The following is a 25,562-nucleotide window of genomic DNA, read 5'->3' as shown; positions in this document are numbered from 1 at the left end:
TGAACTGTGGTGTTGGAGAAGACTTTAGAGATTCCCTTGGACTGCAAGGAGATCCAACCAGTCCATCCTAAAAGAGATCAGTCCCGAGTGTTCATTGGAAGGACTGATGTTGAAGCTGAAACTCCAATACTTTGGCCACCTGATGTGAAGAACTGACTCATGTGAAAAGACCCTGATGCTGGGAAAGATTGAAGGCGGGAAGAGAAGGGGACGACAGAGGATGAGATGGTTGGATGGTATCACTGACTCAATGGACATGACTTTGAGTAAACTCTGGGAGTTGGTGATGGACAGGGAGGCCTGGTGTGCTGCAGTCAGTGGGGTTGCAAAGAGTTGGACATGACTGAACAACTGTATTGAACTGAATCCTCAAGGAGACTAGATTGGGCTTCCACAAATGATGATATTAGCACACTACAAGGGAAAGCCCCAGAGTACAGCTGCTTATTAAGCTTCTGCTTATGTCACATTTTCTGATATCTCAGTGCATGGACAAGTCCAGACTCAGTACAGTAGGGAATTATACAAGAGCATGCATACTAGGAGGCCTGATTCACTGGGTTGATAATTCCACAACCCACCACAGACAAGCAGATGTCAGGGCGTCACAGTGGAAGGGATCAAGGATACATATTAAAGTCATTGTTATGGAGACAAGGGGCTGGGGCCAAATTCCTGAGGTCCCTAGTACAGTGATAAGCGCACTAAACTTGGCTGGGTTTGGAGCTGGAAAAACTCCAAGGGTTTGGATCAAATTAAATGAATCCAATAATATATACTTCAGAGGTTATCTCCAGCATTGTAAGCAATAATGTGAAAGTATTTTGCAAGCTTATAAAGAAGAAAAATTAGAACGTTAGTCAGAAATCCCAGATCAGCACCCTAGACAGCTCCCAGACTGCCTCAAAGCTGCAGTAACCACCCGACATGAATATGAATCCAGGCTCCCTTAACACGCAGTCACCTGTGCCCTGGAGAAACAGACTGCTGACTGTCTAAATTATTGGGCTTGCTTCATATATTCTCATTTGCCTTGGGCTCTCCCCTGTCATGACCCAGATGAATTGAATTTGGGTTAAGACATGAGGAAGAGAAACCCCAAATAAGAGTAGCTTAAGCAAGACAGAAATTTTGACTCTCACATGTGAAGATTATTGCTAGACAGTTCAGGGCTGTTACAGCAACTCTGTTCCATGAAGTCTAGACTCAGGACTCTTATTGCTTACTGCTGTGTATCCTTAGGGTGTGACCTTCAACATCATGATCTAGGTGGGTGGTCAGTGCTCCTGTAACTACATCTGCACTGTTTCATTTGCTCCTTCCTCCAAGAAGAGCAATTCTTCTGGTGTGCACTATGGACCAGAAATAGACTAGAGGGTGTTACATGTGTGAAAGTAAAAGTCAGTAATCTTGAAATCCTGAGATGAGGAGACTCATTCTTAACATTGTCCTTTTCAGTGGAATGGAGTTCCATTTGTGGTCCTGCTTCTCTTAGCTTCTGGAAGTTACTTCTCACATCTGCCTCTCCAGGTCTTCTATATTGATCCCCTTTATGCCCCCTGTGAGCACATCTGATATTCAGAAAAGATGTTTTGGAAGCCCCCCGGGATGGCCTGGGAGAGATAGAACCTGGAGGGTGGTGGGTTGGGAGCAGCCTCTCCTGAGTCTGAGATCCACAAAGCAGGGTCAAAGATTGGAAATGGGCATTGGTTAGGAGGTATGAAAACCTTCATCCAGGATCAGAGCCAAGGGTCCCTGAAGGCTTCAGGATCCAGGCTGAGGGCCGCTCAAGGCTACTATTGTTAGAGCTGGAACTGGAAGCCCTCCGAGTCCTCTGTCAGACCAAATCGTTGACCTTTGAGAAAGCATTCAAATGCTGTGTCCCCAATTTCATTTAGAAACCATGGGCTAAGTCGTGAAGAAGGCAAGGCATGGATCTCTACAGATGAATACTGGGCCCACTAAAAGATAGCGTGATTCCAGCTGCCAGAAGACTTTGGGGGAATTCAGCTGTGAAGAAACCCCAAATGGGTTGCAATGTTAGATTAGCAAAGGCTTATTTTAAAATATTTCATCAGGCTAAACTTGCAGGGGACTCTCTGGTTTTAAAATGGTGAGCCCATCTATTCAGACAACCTGTTTTTTGACTCATTTCTGCAGTGCAGAGGAGGAGTCTGGTTCAGGCCGAATGTCTGTCTTATCATCAGTTACCGATGAGTCAGTTTTCCCCTCTGGTGGGTATGCCTTGTTCCTTTTGGCGAATGCCTGGCTGATTTCTGCATGGGTTCTGTTTTTGGTCTCAGGCAGGACAAAATACAAATAGAGAGCACCTGCGAAGCAGATTGCAGCAAAAACCAGGAAACAGTAGGTGTCCAGACTTTTCTGTGGAAAGGCAGAGATAAAAAGGCATCAGAAAGACAATCGCTAGACTGGCTGCAAAACCATCTCTGGGCTGATTTTTTAAAATATAGTTTCACATCCCTGGATCAACATTTCTGGATTAAACATGGCATGTGTGAGGCTGCCTCTACAGGCCAAGGTGCCTTACAAATGTCTACCTGAGGCATTCTCACATGAGGCACACATGAATCAGCTTCAAACCCTGGCAAAGATGAGGAAATGGCAGCTTTTATTTATTTTGAAAACAAGGCATATAAAAATGAATCATCATGGGGACTTCCCTGGGTAAGTCTAGTGGCTAAGACTCTGAGCTCCCAATGCAGGGAGCCCAGGTTCCATCCCTGGTCAGGGAACTAGATCTCACCTGCTGCAACTAAGGATCCCACATCCTGCAACAAAGATCAAAGATCCTGCATGCTGCAGCTAAGACCTGGCATAGCCAAATAAATAAATATTAAAAAATTAATCATCATGAAAGTAAAATGTGATACTTGCTGAATGTCATCCTATGTCCATATTTATTTATTTATTTATTTTTCATTTATTTTTATTAGTTGGAGGCTAATTACTTCACGACATTGCACTGGGTTTTGTCATACATTGACATGAATCAGCCATGGAGTTACATGTATTCCCCATCCCGATCCCCCCTCCCACCTATGTCCATATTTACCATTAGCCACATTCCTCCCCTCCAACCCCTGCTACTATACACACGAGAAAAGTGTGATGTCAAAAGGGAAGTGAAATTCCCCAGTTGATAAGAAAATTACAGCGCACAGGCTAGGTCAAGATAACACCATTTTTTTCTATTATGCAAAAGATGTAATTCACTGATTGCTCCCCTAATACAGCTTCACACAAATAAGAGAGACTAGAAAAAAGTGAAATGTTGAAGGTAATCACCCAACAGTACTTAATATATCCTGATTATAGCACTTAATGCTTGGACTGGAATGACCCTGGCCACTGCACTAGACCTTGAGCTTCTTCATGACTCCGTCACCTCTAGGGCTTCTGTGTCTATCCAGTGCCTGGCTCATAGTAGTTGATCAATAAATGTTTGTTAAATAAAAGACTTTATAGGTTCTGGTTGTCAGGGCTAAGCTTTTTTCATTCCACAAAGGTCTGCTGATTCAAAGATGACACTATCTTTGAATGATACCTCAGAGTCAGCAATATCATTATTTTAGTCAATTACATGCTACTCTTTGATTCAACAAACACTTGATTTCGGATGTAGTGTTGAAGGGCTTGATCTCTGATCACCTCCTAGATCCACCATTTACTGACTCTGAGGCTCTTGGTGCCTCAGTTTCCACAGCTGTAGAATGAGGATAATAACGGGAGTTGAAGGCTGTTGTGAGGATTAAATGAGACAGTCTCTGTAGAAGTCATAGGGCAGTTCTGGATGGCATAAACATTCCACACCTCAGAGGGCTTGTCTAGAAGGGTATGTGCCTTCCACTTGTCCACAGAGATTCCAGGAGCAGAACAGAGAAGAGATTCCAGGAGCTCTGCAGTCATTTGGGTGGGATTCAAATCCTGACTCCATCATTTACACGAGGTGTCAACACTGAAGATGTGCCATTTGAGATAGAACTTCCAAGCACTGACTGAAGTTTTCTCATTTATAACACAGTCTGTACCACATGTTGCTTTGAAGATGAAATGAGATATATCCACCTTGACTTTCAACATCTCCACTTGTATGCTGAATGGGCATCTTGACTTACCGGGTCTCAGTAGAGCCCCTAAACCTGTTCCTGCTCTGGTCTTCCCCATCTCAGTTGATGGCACCTCCATCATTCCATTTGCTTAGACCAACTAAACACTTTTCTCTCTCACACCGACATCTGATGCATCAGGAAATCATGCTGTCTCTACCCTGATGTATATTCTGAATATGAGCACTTGTTACCACTTATCCTGCTACCATTTTGTTTCAAGTTGTCATCATCTCTGGGCTTCCCTGGTGGCTCAGTGGTATAGAATCTGTCTACAATTCAGGAGATGCAGGTTCGATCCCTGGGTCTGGAAGATGCCCTGAAGGAGGGCATGGCAACCCACTCTAGTATTCTTGCCTGGAAAATCCCATAGACAGAGGAGCCTGGTGGGCTACAGTCCATGGATTCACAAAGAGTCAGACATGAAGCAACTGAGCGCACACATATATCATCTCTGGGTCGGATTGTCAGTATAGCTTCTCAATGGATTTCTCTGCTTCTCTGGTGTCCCCTGCTTAATATTATCCTCGAGAGAGAAGCCACAGTGATTCTGTGAAGCAAAAGACAGAGTGTGGGGACTTCCCTGGTGGTCCAATGGTTAGGAATCTGCCTTGCAAGGCAGAGGATGTGTTTTCCATCTCTGGATGAGGAACTAAGATCCCACATGCTGCAGGGCAACTAAACCCATGCACTGCAACTACGGAAGAACAACTAGAAAGTCTGTGCACCACAACAGAAAGATCCTACGCACTGTAACTAAGGACCTGATGCATCCAAATAAATAAATATTTTAAAAAAGACAGAGCGGGCCACTCCTATGCTCCAGACACATCATGATATCCCAAGTCATGTGAGCAAAGCCCAAGTCCTCACCATGGCCTCTAAGCCCAGCCACCACTCAGCCCCCTGACTTCTCTGACCTCCCTCTCCAATGCTGTTTCTCTGCTCCCGCTACACTGCCTTCCTGACACTCCTCCAGCATCCTGCCTCAGGACCTTTGCACCTGCTTTTCCCTTTCCCTGGAATAATCGTCACATGTCTGCACATCTCACTTCTCTTCATCTCAGCTCTCTTTCTCAGAGAAGATCTTCCAGCTTCTGCTTCTGAAGGGCTTCCCCAGCTCTCCATTTACTCTGCTTCACTGCTTACCAAATGATTCTCCACTCCCCAGCAGGATCCTTCGTTAACCCTTTACCCCACCAGGAGGTGAGCTACCGGAGGACAGGCGTTGTTATTTTTCTTGTGTTTCCAGAGAGGTCTCCTGGGAGACCGCTTGACACAGAGGAGGTGCTCCAGAGGTGTTCACTGGGTGTGTAGACACACTAAGGCTCAGAGCGGCTCCCTGCCTACCCTGGCCACACGTGGAGATGCTGGCGACCTCTCAGAGGGGTCACCTGCAGAGCTGTCTCTGGCTTGGCTTCCTTTCTCACAAGACCCAAAGGGTGGAGCCGGGATTTTTCTCACCATGTCACAGAATTGAGCCAAGAAACTTCCGGTACTGCGGGCACCTTGGGAAGGAACACTGTCCACCGTGGGACTCTCGGAAGCCACGTTTATGGGACGGCCAGGTGAGAGGGCCCACCTCCGAGGCACAGGCTCTGCCCCACTGACCCTCAGAGGAAAAGTCTGGCTGAATCACCCTTATGGGGGTGGAACTTGCGGCAGACACACATGCCCCACAGAATCCCCCAATCCTAGAGCTGGCTCTGCAGATACCTGATCCTGAATGAGAAGCATCGTTAGGAGGGTGTTGGGAGGCGGCTGGAAACGGGAGAGGAGAGAAGGGACTCGGCTAGACAGGCGTCTCCTCTGCCGGGTTGGTGGCGCTGGAGCTTTCCCACGCATGCGCACTTCCTGCCTTGGGAAAACAGACCGGTCCCTCTTTACAGATGGGGAAATCAAGGCAGAAGAAGGTCATCCTGCCTGTCCAGGGTGACACGTGGCGGGGTGAGAATGGGGCTGGAGAGGTGGAAGAGGCCAGCCCGATCTGACTGTGTGTGTGTGTGTGTGTGTGTGTGTGTGCACACACACACACACACACACACACACAAGCTGTCATGTCTGGTTCTTTGTGATCCTGTGGAGTGCAGCCAGCCAGGCTCCTCTGTCCATGGAATTTTCCAGGCTAGAATATTGGAGTGGGTTGCCATTTCCTTCTTCAGGGGCTTTTCCGGACCCACAGATAGAACCTGTGTCTCCTGCATTGACAGGCAAATTCTTTACCACTGAGCTACCCTGGGAAGCCTGATCTAACAGCAGGCTAACTAACAGATCTAACAGGCTGATCTAACTGTTGATTTACCACTGACTGATCTAATGTTCCCACCTACCCTATGGCACGTGTGCTGTTTTTCCGATAAGGAAACTGAGAGGGATGCAGTTATGGGTGCAGCGTTCTGGACCCAAGAGACAAAGCCGATTCAAACCTGTCCATCTGTCCCCCCAGCCAGTGTTCTTCACACAGTGCTCACAGTCTAGAAAGTAAGGATGGGGGAGAAGACGAGGAGAGACCTGGCTAGTGAGTAAATGAGAAAAACCCCAACGTGCAGCACCGGGAACTCTATTTAATGCTCCGTGGTGACCTAAATGGGAAGGGAATCTGTAAAAGAGGGAATATACGTACATCTAGAACTGATTCACTCTGCTGTACAGTAGAAATTAACACAATGTTGTAAAACAACTATACTTTAATAAAAATTAATTAAATAAAAGAAAGCAGTCCTCAAAAAAAAAAAGAAGAAAGAGAGAGAAAGTCAATGAGAAAAAGAAGCCTTGGGCCACGTGAAGCCCAGAGGTTCCTTCAGGAAGTCAGGGCCAGCACTGGAGAGGGCAGGAGGAGACCTGGATGGATGGGGAGAAGAATGACTGGGAGCTGGAAGTTCACCCTGGTCCTGGCAGCTGAAGGACCTTCGTCGGCATCTGCCCTAGATAATTTCCTGCCAGCAGTCATGCAGCGACCTGGCATTATTGCAAGCTGTGTCTGCATTTAATCTGGGAAGAGAAATGCACTTGTTAAGCACCTCCTGGGTGCCAGCAATATTACAGACATTATCTCGTCTGATCCCTGTAGCTCACACTGTGATAGAGCCGTTTATCTTTCCTTTTTTTTTTTTTTTTTTACAAAAGATGAAACTGAGGATTAGAGAGCTTCTGAAACGTGTCCAAGGCCTCGTAGGGGTCCATGAGAGTCAGGACTCACACTGAAGTGGGCCCTCCTGGGAGCTCACAGTCTCCATTACCTCTGAGGACTCCCTTGCTGGTGTGTGTGTGTGTGTGTGTGTGTGTGTGTGTGTGTGTGTGGTGTGTGTTTTGGGGAGGGGAGTGGAAAATATGTTACTGGGATCCTTTGGTGTTTACGAACAGCAGTTGTGAAGCCAATCTTCCTAACCTTCTCTTACAGATAAGAAAGTGAGGATCAGAAAGGGCAAGTGATTTGCCTGTAGTTCCCCAGCTGGTGTCTGGATTTGGATCCAGTTTGACCTGATCTGGCACTTCCTGGGTGGCTCAGATGGCAAAGAATCCACCTGCCAATGCAGGAGATGCAGGTTGGATCACTGAGTCGGGAAGATCCTCTGGAGGAAGAATGGCAACCATTGCAGTACTCTTGCCTGGAAAACTCTATGGACAGAGGAGCCTGGCAGGCTACAGTCCACGGGGTCACAAACAGCTGGACACGATTGAGTGACTGACACTCTTCCCTTTGACTTGATCTGGAGGCCATTGTCTCCCTTCCATTCCTGCCTCCCTTGGGCAAATTTATTCAGTGCAGCAGGTCTGGCAAAGTACTGTCAGAAAATGTATGTGTCACTTTCCCCGTCTCCTCTCTTACTTTACAACAACTCAGAAATTCACCTTCTGCCCAGCTGCTCCTGAGAAGTTACTCAACCCCTCCTAAGTATGGATGGTGTGGGAGGGTCTGTCCAGTGTCCTCTGAACTCGGAGATTTTAGGCAGCACATCTGTAGTGAGAAGGATCCTGCCTAAGAAGCAACAGACCTTGCTAAATTCTAGATCAGACTCCAGCAAATATGCAGCTCATCATTGATGCTAGGGAGTGCCACAATCCATCTGGGCTTTATTTTCCCCATCAGTAAAATGGACATAATCATATTGGAGGTTTTCTGTGAAACACTTTCACATTCACAAACCTTGGTTCATAAATTTAAAAAAAATCTGACTACTCAAAAATCAAGAACATCTGTTCATCAAAAGTTACCACATAGAGATGTTTCTTTGGGACACTAGTCCACCATCCTCTTGGCCTGCTGACTTTCCATATAAAGTCACTATTTCTTGCCCCAACAAAACAAACAAACTAAAAAAAGGTACCATGCAAAGAGTACAAGGGCCACAAATGGGGAAGTATTGTGATACAAAGTGAACAAAGAATTTATAACCCAAATTAAAAAAAAAAAACTCTTCTGAGTCAATAAGAAAATGATGACCTTAATAGAAAAAAGGGCAGAATGTATGGACAAGAATTTCACAGAAGAGGAAATACAAATGGTAAATACACTTGTGAAAAGGTGCTCATTGTTCTTAGTAATTCAGAATAATATGAGTTAAAATCATAATTTTATACCATTTCACATTATCAGACTGGCAAGAGTGTGAAGTCTGACAATGACACTACCAAGTGCTAATGAGCAACACGAATCTTCATACCCATGGAAACACAATTGAGACTATAAATAGCTACAGCTTTTTGGAGCACCGCTGGGCATGACCAAGTCAAGGCAAGCTGTGTGCATCTTACGACCCAGCAACGACACTCAGAGTGGATCTGTCCTAGTGAAACAGAGCAAGACCTTGTGGTCCTTCCCCCCAAGCCCTCTGCTGGCCTTTTGTCTGTGGAAAACGTTAGTCAAAGAATAAGTTTAATCAGAGAAATGAGAACATGCAGAAACAAAGGAAAATGGTCAAAGGAGACCAAATAATAATTTACTCATTAAGCATAGTCAAGGACCTTTAGATCCTCAAGGGCTATAGACAATATTCTAAGTCATATCCTGTGAGCTGTCTTATAGACACTGAAACCCTCACCAGGTTGGGAAATTAACTACATGATGACCAGATTTTAAGTGTGACATAAGCTGCAACTATTCTGAGCATTGGCCTCAAGGAAATGGAAACCCTGGAACTGAATATTAACTCTACCTAAAACAATCAAGATGACTGTCAGAGCTGACGGTACTCATTCTGCACGTAGCCTACAAAGGCTCTTACCCCCACTTGTCATGGGGGGAGTTGGTCTTTGGAAAGATGGCTGCCCTCCCACTCAAGTTGCTGGCATCTAAAATTCAGCAAACTTTCCTTTCTACCAACCTGGCCTGTTCATTGGCTTTTGAGCAGTGATCAGCCAGACGCTGATCTGGTCAGACCGCCCCCCTCCACGCCCCGCCCTTTCGGTAACACCAGAGGTGCACTCTTTGACTTTCTATTAATTGAAAGTTCAGTTCTTCCGTTCCACTAGCCATGTGCAGGTCTGCAGGCGTCACAGGGCTGGTGTCTCCTGCATTGCATAGCAGATGTCAACATTCCCGTCAGCACGGAAACTCTTGAGCGTTGTTCCAGGATGTCCATGATAGCACTATTTCTAGAGCAAGGAAATGGGAACAATGCCAGTGCTCATGGGAAAGGGAAGGGAAAATACACTGGGATACATCATACAAAGGATTCTTAGAGCAATAAAAAGCAATGATCTGTAGCTGGGCATATGACACGGATGGCACTCAACAGTATATGTGGTTCAGAAAATACCTTCAGGATGATTCTCTTTGTATGACTATAAAACCAGGAAGAGCAAAACACTAGCTTGTTAAGGGACACATTCATAAAGAGGTCAAACCCTAAAGAAACCCTAGAGAATAATTAGCACAAAATCCCTGCTAGTGATTAGAGAGAGGCACCCAGGCTTCCCTGGTGGCTCAGTAATAAAGAACCTGCCTCCCAATGCCAGAAACACAGGTTCGGTCCCTGATGTGGGAAGATCCCCTGAAGAAGGAAATGACAACCCACTCTTATGTTCTTGCTGGGAACACCCCATGGACAGAGGAGCCTGGCATGCTATGTTGCAAAGAGTCAGACACAACTTAGCGACTGAACAAGACAACTCAGGGGGTTGAAATGGCTTACACTGGCTAAGTACACTGATTTTTCCCTGATACTTTTATATATAATGCATCCTGTAATTATAATAATAATTTTTCTCTTTGTGTATGTGAATGAAAAATATTGCCTGCCATATCAGTAAACAAAGGATGTTGCAGCGATCAAGTCATCACGTGAGGGCTGCTCTGATGGTGAGCCCAGAGGGAACTCCGGATAGAAACATAATGCTTCCTGCCATCAAATCATCAGACACTGTAGTCAACCCCCAACGGTACACCCTGAGGAAACTCAGGATGAGAAAACTCAGGGTATTGGCCCCGCATAGATAAGGTGCACATCAAAGGAACGATTTCAGTGAGCCCAGACTCTTGCATCTTCCCATACATAGAAGAGTGCTAAATTCCTTAACTTGAAATATCTGGTTTTCTTTAATTCATAGCAATCTTTGGGTGTTCTGACTACTGGTCTTTGTTGCAAAAACTCCCATATATCCTGGTTCCCCCTGCTGCCTCTTTGGAACAGTATCTCAGAGTGATGCTGAGTTTTTGCCTGAGTTTTTGCCCACCAAATAAAACATAGCTCTCATCTTTTAGGCAGTGCATTCTTTTTCAGTTGACATGTATATGATATATTTCATACGCTTTTGCATATGATGCGTTTCATAACATAATTTAAAAATATAAAGTGTTAGTCGCTCAGTCGTGTCTGACTCAACTACAACCCCATGCATTGTAGCCCTCCAGGCTCCTCTGTCCGTGGGATTTCCCAGGCAAGAATACTGGAGTGGGTTGCCATTCCCTTCTCCAGGGGATCTTCCTGACTCAGGGATCAAACCCAGGTCTCCCTCATTGCAGACAGATTCTTTACCATCTGAGCCACCAGGGAAGCCCATATTTATATTGTGTAATTGAAAGAACCTATACTCAAATAGTAATTCACTCATGGTGAACAAGTATCAAAAGGAATTTTACCAAAAGGAAGTGCTAAAGCTCGAGCCAGACGCAAGCACTTTAATTTAAAAAAATCTTCCAGGATGCAGGGCTCACCCTCCTAGGTGGTTCAGCTGAGGACAAGTCTAGAAGTGGAAGGAGGATGCTCAGGATCTCCTGGGAGCCTCAGAGGGAACAAGAGTAATAGACACAGTAGAACCCCATCAGGTGTAGGTGCTGGGCCCTCTCACCCAGGTAAACTTCCAACTTACAAAAAATAAGCTATAGTCACATCCTTTCTCTAAATATACCTTTTGTGTTATTACAAATGACCATGAAAATGTTTCATAGTCTTTAATATGGAGGAAAAAATTTTCTTTTGGGAATGCACTCTACCACCAAATAAGGCAATTGTGGCAAAGTGCTGCTTTTAGGCAAACTTCCTTGAGAGCAAAGAGAAATCTCAGCTTTCTCCTCCAGTTTATCAGAATGGTGTGAATACACAGCAGCTCTTTAAAACTGCCTGCTTTCCTGAACAAGGAAGATGGATGTGAAGTAAATGTGCAGGGAACAAAGTTGTGGGCTCTGACAGATTAGTCCTGGATTTCTTTGTGTGTCAGCCTTGTCGTGTGCGGGTAGGGGAGGGCATGGGCACTGCCTAGAAATCTGATCACAAACAGTCGCGCACTCTAGAGCCAACAAAATGATAACCTGGTGCAATTCTGGGTCCACTTTAGAAGTAGCCATTAATCAAATGATCAAAAGCAAAAGGCGTTCTGAGTTAGAATGAAAAATTCCTTCAATAGTGGCTCTATCCTCCAGAAGAACTGACCAGAACTCTTCCTTACTTTACTTAGAAACCTTCCCTTCCTCTTTCACCCTAGGTCCAAGCATGTCCACAATCCATTGTAGCATATCCTACTGTTTGCGAGTTGGTGGCATCCCAATGCTCTCTGAGGACAGAGGGCGCATGTCACCCCTCTCTGGGTACCAGGAACACATCACAGTGTCTGGCATGGACTCTTTTCATACATGAGTTAATCATAGTATGTTTAGAACAGTGCCCGGCATCCAGTGTAACGTGAATGTTGGCTCCCCTCTCTGTGGGCAGTGCACAGTGTAGAGGAGGACATTTGAGGCTGGACCACATCAGGTAGAAAAGTGAAAGTCATTCGTAACATCTATCCTCTTAGCAGATTCTCTCCAAAGTCCTAGCGTGTTTCTTTCTCTCAGTGGCTCCTCTATCTAGCCTCCCCTTGACATCTCCACTCTGGGAGTTGAGCCCAGGGGTTGGCAAACTTTTCCTGTAAAGAGCCATCCAGTCTCTATCAGAACCTCTTGGCTCTGCTATTGTGGGAAGGCAACCGGCGACGATGAAGCACACATGAATGTGCTTGGCTGTGTTCCAATAAAACTTTATTTACAAAACAACTGTCCTTCCTCCACATTGGTTCTTGGCCACTCCCACCTCCCACCATACTTCCTGCTGACTCTGTACCTCTTCCTCCAACTTTTCAGCTGCTCATCTGGTGTCCAAGCCCAGCCTGGGTTGTAAGTTCCATGATGGCAGAATCCATGTCCCCGGATCTCCATTGTACCCCCAGCCCGAGGCAGTGCCCAGCTCATTGTAAGCATTTTCTTAATATAAATATGTTGAATGAGAGGATAAAAGAATGACATGGGGGGACTTTTATGGAGATGCATGAAGGTACGAAAGGGGGTCCAAGTTAGATTTTCACAAGGAGACAAAAGCATAATTCCTCTGCTTAGTTACCACCCCCACCCGTGGAGCCGGAACACTGGCTCATCGGTGATTTACAGTGAGCTCTCGAGGCCTGGAACACCATTTAAGAACTGATGGGAAGCCAGGTGCCTTACACTTGTAACTCCAATTCCGCAAAGAGCTTTAAAAGCTCAGGCTGTTCTACTTTAATAGCAGAGTGGACGTGAAACCCGAGGATGCTTCTGGGGAAGCTAGAAGAGGGGGCAGGGATCTTAAGACTGATTTACTCCTCTGGTGTGGGTTGTGGCTTCAAAGTCACTGGCACATGTACAGTTAGGGTCTTGGTGGTGCTGTCCAGGAAGCTTTGAGGTCGACACAGCCCCGTGGCTGCCTGATGGGTAGCGTTTCAATTCAACAAGCTCCCTTGGAGGCCACATTAACAACCCTGCTGACACTTTCCACTCTCAGGCGCACCATCATCCCTGGCATGTCTGCTCCTTGTCTACCTACTCTTAGAACCAGCACTGCCATGCTGCCGCCCGCCCAAGAGAGACACTGGAAATCACCTTTGACTACTTCCTCCCTCTCTGCCTGTCTTTGCTATAACACAAAGTCTTGATGACTTTACCCTGAAACATCTTTTCTCTTTCTTAAAAACCATATGACTTTTGAGAAATATTGTATGGCAGTCCTTATATGTGGAATCCAAAAGAAATGATACAAACGAACTTACAAAGCAGAAAGAGACTCACAGATTTACAGAATGAGCTTATGGTTGCCGAGAGGAAGTGTCTGGGGGGAGAGATAGTTAGGAAGTTTGGGATAGACATGTGCACACTGCTATATTTAAAATGGGTAACCAACAAGGACCTACTGTACGGCCCATGGAACTCTGCTCACTGTTATGTGGCAGCCTGGATGGGAGGGGAGTTTGGGGGAGAATGGATACATGCATATGTGTGGCTAAGTCCTTTCATTGTCACCCACACTATCACAAAATTATTAATCATCTATACCCCAGCAGAAAATAAAACATTAAAATTAAAAATAAAAACATATACAACTTTTTATCAAGAAAGAATTTGCCCAAACCTTAAGTGCACTGTTGTTGTTTAATCACTAGGTCGTGTCTGACTCTTTGCAACCCCATGGTCTGTAGCCCGCCAGGCTCCTCTGTCCATGGGATTTCCCAGGCAAGAATAATGGATACCATTTCCATCTCTAGGGGTTCTTCCCAACCCAATAATTGAACCCACATCTCCTGCATTTGCAGGTGGATTCTTTACCACTGAATCACCAGGGAAGTCCCTGTTAAATGCATAGTTCAATGTGTTTGGAGAAAAGTATGCCCATATGTAACCAACACCTTTCTTAAGAGGCAGAACACCTCTATTACTCCAGAAATTTCCTTGTGCCATTTTCTAGTCAATTCCCCCCCCTCCCTGCCCCACCCGTACTGTGCAACACCATTCTGATTTCTATCACCTTAGCATCCATTTCTCCTGCCCCTGCCCTGAATCTAGTTCCCAGCAGGCAGCTGAAGAAGTGTTTTAAAAGCACAAAATGGATCATGTCTTAAAATCATGAAATGGCTTCCCAGAGTCCTTCGGATAAACCCCAAATCCCTCCTGTGCTTTCAATGCCTCGAGGGATTTGGCCTCAGCTCCCTGTTCTCCCTCAGAATGACTGCAATCCTCTCCTTTCACTGGATGCCTGCTCCATGCCTGCTCAAGGCTTCTGCCAACATCTTCTTCCATCTCCCTGCCAGGCATCACCTCCCTCCCCCCGTTCCACACATGTGCTTCCTCGGTCTTAGCTTGAGAGGTTGTTACACAGGTCAGCCCAGTTAAGCCCTTCATTTTACATCCTCCTGTGAAACTACATACTTCCCATGAGTCACATCTGTTCTTTCTGAGATGTCAGGGCAGCTTGTACCTCACTGTTCATTTCCCTGTCTCTAGGTCTTAGTATGAAGCTGGCACCCGCAGGGGCTGAGCGGGTGAAAGATGCTCTCTCCCTGGGAGGAGTACCTGGCCCATCCAGAGAGGCTGGGGGGAAGCTTCGCTTCCTCTTGGAGCCCACCATCCCAGATCAGCATCAGCTTTCCTCCTTGCTTTGCACAGGCATTTGGGACATGACCTAATATTTTCCAAGTTGAAAAGAATCATCTTCTCCCCTCCAGATTTTGTTGAACTCAAAAGGAATTTTTTAACTCCAGTGGAATCCAGCAGGCATACATTTGCATGCAATTTTCTTCCAATCAGAAAATACTGATGCTCATGGCAGAGGCCAAGTCATCTGGAGGCGTTTACAACCGATGATCCAAGGGTCCCAAGGATGCTGACCACAACAAAGGCTCAGAGGAGAAGGCAGTCTAGTAATCTCCCCAGGAATCAAGGCAGCCTGGCTCAGTCCATCTAGAACACTTTACAGGAGAGGAGAGAAAGAGAAAGGAGGGGGAGAAAGCAAGCTTTGGGAGGCCACGTGTCCTGATGGTTCAGCTAGTAAGGGATGGTGCAAGTTTCCGGTGTTTATCATGGTTGATCTTTCTGTCCTGTCCCCTCTTTCCAGGTGATCCTAAGATCTCCCGGCAGGAAACAACCTTCCCATAGTGATCATGACAGCAACTGTCCCTTAGCATCTGTGGGTAGACATTGTGCTGAAGCCTTGACTTTGTCTCTTATTCTTTGCAGAGCCCTGCTGCAAAAGTGGGGGCAATTCTCTCATTTTGTAGACATGAAAATTATGGCTTGGAGGGTAACCAAAGTCAGACAAAGTTTGACCAGCCTGCTCTTTACCAAACTTTGTTGTTGTTCGGTCACTGTCATCTCTGACTCTTGGTGATCCCATGGACTGCAGTGTGCCAGGCTTCCAAACTGCTGAGCTGCAAAGCCAGGATTCAAGTTCAGGTTGTCAGACCCCAACGTCTGTGTGGTTTCTTCTTATTTCTCATTTGTACCTGGAGAGTGGCCAAGATGGCATAGAAAGACCCTGAGCTCACCTCCTTTTAGGACGACACCAAAGTCATAACTGTCTGCAGGACAACCATCAATGAAAAAGCTTGGAACCCACCAGAAAAAGATCTCTACAACAAAGACATAAAGAAGGAACCACAATGAGATGGGTAGGAGGGGTGAACTCATGATGTGATCATTTGTAGCTAACATAGTACCTGGCACATAAAGGCAATGAGAACCACCACCAATCACAGCAGCTACCACTTACTAAGCCTCGAGTAGGAAATGGCTACCCATTCCAGTATTCTTGCCTGAAAAATCTATGGACAGAGGAGCCTGGCAGGCGACAGTCCATGGAGTCACAAAGAGTTGGACATGACTGAGTGACTGAGCCTGCACATGATTTGTATGTTGAAATTCTATCCCCCAGTACCTCAGGGGGACTGTATCTGGAGACAGGGTCTTTAGGAGGTGATAAGGGAAAATGATAAGGTGATAAGGTGATAAGGGCCCATAGGTGGGCCCTGATCCATGTGACTTGTTTTCTTATAAGAAGAGACTATTAGGACCAGACATGCCCAGAAGGAAGGCCATGTGAGGACACAGGGAGAAGACGGCTGTCTACAAGCCTCAGAAGAAATCAACCTTGCAAAAGCCTTTGTCTCAGGTGTGAGAAAACAACAATTCTGTTGTTTAAGCCCCCCAGTCTGTGGAACTTTGCTATGGCAGCCCCAGGAGGTGAGTACAGTGGCTCTTGATTATGGCTGACATGGCTCCGAGATGCGCTCTAACATGGACATGGTTCCCTTATGGAGACGACAACAAACAGAAGGTGATCCCATGGGAGGGTCCCAGCAGGGTGAGCTTGTGAGTCCTGCATTTTCCCAGTGCCTTCATCATTGCCAGGGGCAGCCCCAAGAACCTGGCTCTCTGCCTTCACTCCCATCCAGAAAGGAAATTTAACCATCATCTTCCCTGGCTTGGGTCAGGAGGCTGACATTTCCCTAATTCTAAATGTGGCCTCCTGACCGGTGTCTCCATCAGTGGAGTGGCCAGCAGGGCCATTCAGCTCAAGTCAAAGTCATACCCTCAAGGTTTCCTGAACAATCCCTGAAAACCCGGAGACCCTGGGGAAGCTCTAGCTGGCAGGAACTTTTCCACAGTCCACAGAATTCTCCAGGCAAGAATCACGTCCATGGGCATAAGGAAATGTGTATACTATGATGCCAGGTGAGAAAAGCAAAAACCAAAGCAAAAAAAAAAAAAAGGTTCTAGTTTTTATAAGTATGAAAAATTACCAGTATTTGAAGGAAGGGTAGGAAACAGCATCATTAACTCATAACATGAGTGTTTTCACTCTATTTTCATAGTTGCTACAGTGCACCTGAGCCATGTATAATTAGAATTGCCTCATAACTATACAAGGGCTTCCCTTGTGGCTCAGCTGGTAAAGAGTCTGCCTGCAATGTGGAAGACCTGGGTTCGATCTCTGGACTGGGAAGATCCCCTGGAGAAGGGAAAGGCAACCCACTCCAGTATTCTGGCCTGGAGAATTTCAGGCCAGGACTATACAGTCCGTGGGGTCGCAAAGAGTCAGACAGGACTGAGCAAATTTCACTTTCACTTTTCCTATCCATCATCTTTCTTTCCATCAACTGCCTTCTGTTATTTTTTTTGGTGAAAACCTGTATTGTTGCTTCATGTCTGTGTTTTAAATTTACATAAACAGCACCGGGCTACAGACTCTACTCAGTGCTTTACTTCTTTCACCACTGGGTTTAGATTCACACATCTTGTTGGTCAAGATTTAGTTCACTGCTTTTCACTGCAGCATAACTTTCTGGTACCGTATACCTACTACGCTTTATTTATGCTTCCCCCAAGGTGTGGCTGCTCAGGTTACCTCTCATCCCTTGTTGCCACAGACAGTACTGTAGTTAATATCCCTGCACAGTACCTTTGCAAAAATCTCTGGGTGGAGTTTGGGGTCACAGGATATATGGATACTTGATATTAATTGGGCTTCCCAGGTGGCGCTAGTGGTAAAGAACTTGGCCTCCAATGCAGGAGACACAAGAGACGTGGGCTCAGTCCCTGGGTTGGGAAGATCCCCTGGAGGGGGAACTGGCAACCCACTCCAGCATTATTTCCTGGAGAATTCCATGGACAGAGGAGCCTCAAAGGCTACAGTCTATGAGGCTGCAAAGAGTCGGACACGACTGAGCGACAAAGCAATGTGATGATTTGGCACTAGACTGCTCCACCAGTGCCTGAGGGTTCCTAATTCCCTAGGTCTCTGTCAACACTTGGTATTCTCCAGATGTCTAATTTTGACAACTGGACAAATACACAGAGGTATGTTATTAGGGTAGTTTTCCTCTCTTTGATTTAAATGAGTTTAAATCTTCTCTTCCCCTGTGTTACCATTTAGGCTTCTTGTCTGGGAAGTGCCCTTTCCTATTTCTGATCCCCTCTCCTAGAGGGACTCGGGCTCTTTTATTCTTGGCTCACAGGAGGTCCTTCTTACTCTAAGTGCTATTCCCTGATTGGTTTAGAGGTCACAAATGGCTTCTGTCATCATCTGTAGAACCCTTGACCTTGCCATTCCTCATTGGCTGGAAACCTCCCCCCACTCATTTTGATATAATTGGACATGTCCCTTCTCCCCCCACTGTTTATGCTGTTAGGGGCCTTGTTCATCCCCAGCCTGGGTCACAGAGATACCTTCCTACTTTGTCCTTTGTTTGATTTTTAGTTTCACTTTTCACATTTGGTTTTGAATTCATCTGGAATCATTTCATACATTTCATCTATTTAGTCCTGGCTCCTTCTTTTTTAAGTTTGAAAGTTTTGCTTACACAAAGGGTTCAATGGGGAGAACTATTAAAAAAGTTGCTGACCTATAAAATGCCTTCCCACTAAATAGCAAGGAAGAAGGGACCGAATATTTTTGGAAGGCTCTGTGCTTTGGAACTTCTGAACTGTGGAGCTAGGGTCACATCCATGGACATCCTGCCTGGGAACAAATCGACAATCAGCACCGCACTAATGGGCTGCTGGGAAAGGGAAGGATGAGCTGGGCTGAAGGTCAAGTTTAAGGAGGAAAGAAGGCCTGGCCATCAGGTGGGCCTCTCAAGAAGCCCTTGTTTTATGGATAAAATCTTCTGATGATGATGCCAATGGCAGTGTTGAAATCATATACATCTTTTGTGGACCAGTTCAGAGGTGTCTGAGTTCAACTTTAAAGGCAGTGCTGCTGATTGGCTGACACTGGTCTGTAACTAAAGGTGATGAAGACCAAAGATGTGCGATTGGTCCTGATGGCAAGGTGACTGTCATCAGCTTGGCTGTCCGTCCAGCCAGGGTGATGCATCTGGGCCAGGTGCTGCCTTATGTAAGATCCTCCTCCCCACTCTGCAAAGTGGATTTACTCTGCTCCTGACTGCTCTCCCCACCCCACTCCCATCCCCTCGCCATCATCCTAATCCAACTCTGAGCACCATTTCTCCTGCAGGTGATAGATTACCCCAGACGCCAAGTCTCCCTGCCCACAAGCTTTTCTCTACCCACTCAATCTAGCCTCCAGGTGGCCAGGATGAATCATACTGCTTGGTCTCCATCATTGTTTCCTAAGTATATGCATGGTGGATTCTCAACCACAGCTATGCTTAGAATCATCTGGAATACTTAAAAAAAATATTGATAATTCCAATCCCCTCCCCCTCTCCACCCCCACACACACTGATTCAGAATCTTGGTGATGGTGGTGGCAGGTCCCAAGCATTAATCGTTTATCTTACGCACCCTTCCCCCTGATCCATGGATCTCATGTTTCTGGAGCTGAGAACTCCTGGTCTACAGGACCAATGGCAAGTTTCTAGCGGAGCATTCAAGGTCTCGTAGGGTCTACCCAACATTTACTGAAGAAATATCAGATGCCTGACACAAAGGCCTGGGATGCAATTACTATTTGTACTTAGTACATAAATATCCACTCTGTTTCTGGCTACTAAGTGTGTCCAGGCCCTTTTGTAATCTACCAGGAGCCCTACCACCCAAGAACTGGCATCGCCTGACTCCTCCTAGGGGTCTCAGGGCCCCCTTGTGCTCACCCTAGGGGGCAGTAGTCAGGAACTCAGCATCACATCCACCGGGTTTCTTGGTACCTCCGACCTTGTGTCCAAGCCTGGCTTCCAAAACCCACCTGTACTTCGTGTCCTCGGCTATGCAACACTTTGACTTTGGCTCAAAGGAGACTCAAAAATCTTGACTTTCAACACCTTGACTTTGGCTCAAAAATCAGGGAGACTGATTTGGGACTTCTGGCCTCCACAGCTAGAAGAGAGTAGATTTCTATTGTTTTAAGCCACCCAGTGTGTGTTAATTTGTTACAGCAGTCCCGGGAAAGGCACGCACTCCCCATTCCTCAACTCAGTGTTACCACTTTGCTGACTCGCATCCCCTTCAGACTCCCTGAGGTCCCACCTGCTGAAACTCATCCACCTGTCTGCATCTTTGCCACCGCTGCCTATGGCCTGTCCTCCTCTGTGACCCATGTGTAATAAAACTGCAAGTATTGTGATATCCTCTCACAATAACTCTAGGAGGAAGCTCTGTTATCATCTTCCGTACACAGACGAGGAACAGAGGTCTGGAGAAATCCCAGCTCAGACAGCATATCAGCAGAGAGCAGGGACTCAAACCCAGGTCCTCTGATGACAAATCCTGAGCCCTCAACCTGTTTCCAGGCTTATTAAGTGCTACAAGCAGAGTTCCTAAAGTTGTGGCTATCTTGCCAGACAACAGGGTGGAAGATCCATGGAGTGATTGCTCCGGCCTCTCACTCAGCACGCAGAAGCATCAGGGCAGCTGGGAGCCCAGGAGCACGTGGCAATGACCGGGTCTGCTCTGCAGGCTGACAAGAACCAGTGTCCATCTCAGTGCCAGGGAGAGTGGCCTCCAGGTGCTGGGCCAGGGGCTTGACACAGGATTTCTCAGGTCGGTAAGGGGGGTAGCCATGCCTGCTCTGACCACTAGCTTCCACCCTAAATTGGTTCCCCCAAATAATGTGCTTGAGGAATTTGACAAGACAAGTCCACAGTCATTTAGACCCTTGGTTGTTGTCGTTTACTCAGTCGTGTCCAGCTCTTTGCGATCCCACGTACTGTAGCCCGCCAGGCTCCTCTGTCCATGGGATTTCCAGGCAAGAATACTGGAGTGGGTAACCATTTCCCTTGTTGGCAAAGCAATGTCTCTGCTTTTTAATATGCTGTCTTAGGTTGGTCATAACTTTCCTTCCAAGGAGTAAACGTCTTTTAATTTCATGGCTGCGATCACCATCTGCTGTGATTTTGGAGCCCCCCAAAATAAAGTCTGACACTGTTCCCACTGTTTCCCCATCTATTTGCCATGAAGTGATGGGACCGGATGCCATGATCTGACTTTTCTGAATATTGAGCTTTAAGCCAACTTTTTCACTCTCCTTTTTCGCTTTCCTCAAGAGGCTCTTTCGTTCTTCTTCACTTTCTGCCATAAGGGTGGTGTCATCTGCACATCTGAGGTTATTGATATTTCTCCTGGCAATCTTGATTCCAGCTTGTGCTTCATCCAGTTCAGCGTTTCTCATGATGTACTCTGCATAGAAGTTAAATAAGCAGGGTGACAATATACAGCCTTGACGTACTCCTTTTCCTATTTGGAACTAGTCTGTTGTTCCATGTCCAGTTCTAACTGTTGCTTCCTGACCTGCATACAGATTTCTCAAGAGGCAGGTCAGGTCCATCTAGTCAAGGCTATGGTTTTTCCAGTAGTCATGTATGGAAGTGAGAGTTGGACTATAAAAAAAGCTGAGCGTCCAAGAATTGATGCTTTTGAACTGTGGTATTGGAGAAGACTCTTGAGAGTCCCTTGGACTACAAGGAGATCCAACCAGTCTATCCTAAAGGAAATTAGTCCTGAATGTTCATTGGAAGGACTGATGTTGAAGCTGAAACTCCAATACTTTGGCCACTTGATGTAAAGAGCTGACTCATTTGAAAAGACCCCGATTCTGGGAAAGATTGATGGCAGGAGGAGAAAGGGACAACAGAGGATGAGATGGTTGGATGGTATCACCAACTCAACGGACATGAGTTTGAGTAAACTCCGGGAGTTGGGGATGGACTGAGAGGCCTTAATGCTGCAGTCCACGGGGTCATAAAGAGTCAAACACTGAACTGAGCAACTGAACTGAGCAACTGAACTGAACTGAACTGAGCCGTTTCCTACTCCAGGGGATCTTCCCAATTCAGGTATCAAACCAGCATCTCCTGAATTGCAAGCAGATTCTTTATCTCTGAGTTGCCATGGAAGCCCTTGACAGTGTCATTTTTAAGCCTGTATTGGCACCTTTCACCCTCTGCACGGGAGACATTGGTGAAGATGTGTGACTCTTGGTGGATATTGTAGAGTCCAGGGGTCAGGAATGCACACCCCGGAGGTGCAAGGGTTTCAGTTCCCCCTCCGCCATTCGTTATGTTAGCTGGGCAACCCTGGCTAAGGGACTTAACCTTTCTGTGCACCCCTTTGTCCGCCTGTGAAATGAGGCCATAATGGCACTTGCCTGAGCCCGACGCCTCCCAGGGAAAGGATCAGAGACCTGCCTTCCAGGCCTTCCCAGCCCTGTCTTTCTTTGCCAGCCCCTGTACTTCTCCCTGAACTGCCGCAAGCCCTGAAACCCATGCCTGTAAAGAGTGATTCCCCCAGGCCTCCTGTGGCACCTGTACCCTGACGCCTCTGAGAGGAATCAGCCAGTCTGGATGCTCTAAGACGGGCATGCACACGTGTATCACTTGTGCCTGGCAGGGCCCAGCTCTGTGGGTAGGGGGCACCAGTTTTGCCCCTGAGACTTTAGACAAGGCTGTGCCCTCCTTTGTCTTGGCCCCTGCTCCTGACCAGGCTCTCAGCATCCCAGGGGCTGACTTCTCTATGAGGGCAGCCTGATAGCACAAATGGAAGCATCCGTACATGTGGTGACAGTCTTAGCATGCAGCTCTTTCAGGAAGGGCATTATGGCACTCAGAGTCCTACTCTGCCCTGGCTCATCACAGCAGGGTGACCCAGCATGAACAATGATACCAGACACCTCTCAGGCTCCTGGGGTTTCCAGCCAGGTGAGTGTGCAGCTGGAACTGAGTCAGTTGGAATGAAGTGACCCTCTAACACATCTTCTAAGCCGTCAGAAATTGGGTTATTGTGAAAGGAGTGTGAAACCTGTAAAAACCGTGAAGGGAGAGGAAGGGCAGAAGTCTGTGGCTGTGACTGTGTTCTTACAGATTCTTACCAGCTCCCGGGCCTTGGGCAAGTCTCCCAAGCCTGCTGAGCCTGACTTCCTTCCTTGAGAAGCAGCCTAGGGCCCTCGTCAGGGAAGGACACAGACTTTCTAGCTCCTCCCCTTTGGGACACTAGGCAGCATGCATTTCTCCTGAGGTAAGGTGTGGCTGTGTGATTTTCACTCATGGGAGTTTGCCTGGAACACAGATTACTGCCATGCCAAGGTCTTAACTGGCAGGTGTGAGACTTGCCACATTCCTTCCACCTTCCATGGGGCAGTTATTCCAGAGGGAGAGGGCTCTGCCAACCATCATCCCTAAAGCTCTGGGGCAGAAAGTGAAGTTGTTCAGTCATGTCCAACTCTTTGCGACCCCATGGTCTGTAGCCTACCAGGTTCCTCAATCCACGGGATTTTCCAGGCAAGAGTACTGCAGTGGGTTGCCATTTCCTTCTCCAGGGGATCTTCCCAACCCAGGGATCGAACCCAGGTCTCCCTCATTGCAGGCAGAATGCTTTGCCGTCTGAGCCACCATATGCTAGGGGGAAAAAAAAAAAGCTCTGGGGCAGAATCTGCACTTAATCTATAGGAAGATGGGGAGCTATGAGCTGAGAGAAAAACGACTGGAAGAGAATTTTCCCCACGATAATGAATATTTTACTGACACCCAGCTCTGTTGGCTTGGAGCCAAACTGGGAGAAGCCACTGAAGGTCTGAAGTCAGTTGAACAGACAACTTGTTATGCTTTGAGCACAGCCAAACAAACATGCCCTGAGGATGGAGGAGATGGATGTGGATTCCCTGGTCTGTGACCTCCCTGTGTCACTGTTTCAGAGATGCAGTGGCTGTAGCTAAGTCAGGAGGCTTTACAAGTTACACAGTGGGGCAGCCCTTAACTCTGAGCCTGAGAAGACAGAGCAGTAGATGGAGAATGCGGAAGAGAAGAGGGGGCGGGGCGGAGCCACCCATTTGATTGATGACTTGGAACCTCGGGCTGACCCCGTCTACTCCCTGCACCTCAGCTTCTCTGTAGGATGGAGAGGATGAGAAACCACAGTGCAGGGCTGCCTGAGGGCATCGTGAATTCATAGCCTGGTGCAGAGTAACTGCTCTATAGCTGGGCATGTAGGAGTTCCCATCATGTGGACCTGCCTGCAGCAGAGTCTCTGAAATGTGCTGGGCTTGGCGCTAGTTAAGGAACAGGCAGAGGATTAATGGAGGGGCTGGGGAGGGTTGAATTAAGCCCCCCAAATAGAGGGTGGGCTTGCTCAGAGGTTTCTGATGGAGTCTCACCTTCACCTGGTGTCACCTGCTCTCTGAATAGCGGGGAGCCCTAGTGGGCCTTAGAGCAGGGAAGCCTAAGCCTCCCTCCTGGAGTGCAGCTGGGCCCCTTGTTCTGTGAGGAACACTTGTAAAGTCCTTGTCTTTTGTGTTCCTGGCCCTGGAGAGCTCTCTGATATCTTTTATCACCTCTCTTGTCTCTTGTGCTCCTTTGGTTCCAGCCACACTGGCCTCCTTATACAGAAAGAACTTGTATCTGTTTCCTGAGTTATCATTCTCCTGTTAAAGGTGGTCACCCTTGGGACAATGACCCCCATTAGCTGTGGTGATGCTGAAGACAACGAGGATGCTACAGGCATGGCAGGGTGGCATGGGTACTGGAACCATGACACAGACCTTGTCTCACACCAGGGCAAGTGCATTGCAGGTTTGAGGTTCTCACCGAGGATTCCCTGCAGACCTTCAGTGATGCGAATCTGCCCCAAGACAGCCCTTAGCACCCAGGGGCAACTCCCAAAAGATATAGGAGGGAGAAAGAGGATTAGAGTTTGGGCAAAAGCACATTTCTCCTATCCTCAGGCCAACAGAATTTCTATTTGAGAGAGAATCAACCTTTGCATTATGAATCATCCATCACTTGGAGGGCCTCTCATGACCAAGAGCCCCCGTGTCCGTCTCACCTGAATGAATGGGAAGAGGAGGCCGACGGCAAAGTTGGAGAGCCAGTTGACAGTGCCCACCACGGTAAAGGCAGCTGGCCGCTGGGCTTGCTGGAAGAACTCACTGGTCAGGATGAAGGGAATGCCACCTGCAACCAGAGCCAAGGCATGGGTTAATCACCCCAGGGAGGTCTGGCCACCAGCACCCATCTCTGTTTGGCAGGGGAGCCCCTCCTGGTAAGAGACGGTTCTGCCTGGGAGAGTGACACTTTTGGGCTTGAGTGTTGGAATTGTAGCCTGTAACCCCTAAAGATACACAAACCATTTCTCTGACCTGGTCCTCCCAAATGAGAGATGATTCATCTTCTAGGCTCTCCCGTCTCAGTTTGGGAATCACTAGGTTGGACTTCCCAGGTGGCAATAGGGGTAAAGAATCCACCTGCCAAAACATGAGACATGAGAGACTC

General features: G+C 47.1%; 1 protein-coding gene across 1 annotated transcript in view; it reads right to left on the bottom strand.

Moving 5' to 3' along the window:
• Nucleotides 1-290: 290 nt before the first annotated feature.
• Nucleotides 291-25,562, bottom strand: part of SLC2A9 (solute carrier family 2 member 9) — a 208,141-nt gene continuing 182,869 nt past the window's right edge. The window contains exons 12-13 of the mRNA XM_043906186.1: nucleotides 25,117-25,244; nucleotides 291-2,382 (exon numbers count right to left, since the gene is read on the bottom strand). Coding sequence (XP_043762121.1) covers nucleotides 2,149-2,382; nucleotides 25,117-25,244 — 362 coding nt within the window. The 3' untranslated portion in view covers nucleotides 291-2,148. The remainder of the gene's footprint in view (nucleotides 2,383-25,116; nucleotides 25,245-25,562) is intronic.

Source organism: Cervus elaphus, chromosome 6, assembly GCF_910594005.1.
Source record: "Cervus elaphus chromosome 6, mCerEla1.1, whole genome shotgun sequence".
Classification (NCBI taxonomy): Eukaryota; Metazoa; Chordata; class Mammalia; order Artiodactyla; family Cervidae; genus Cervus; species Cervus elaphus.
Note: the sequence above shows the minus strand (reverse complement) of the source record. Positions and strands in the feature narration are given on the sequence as shown.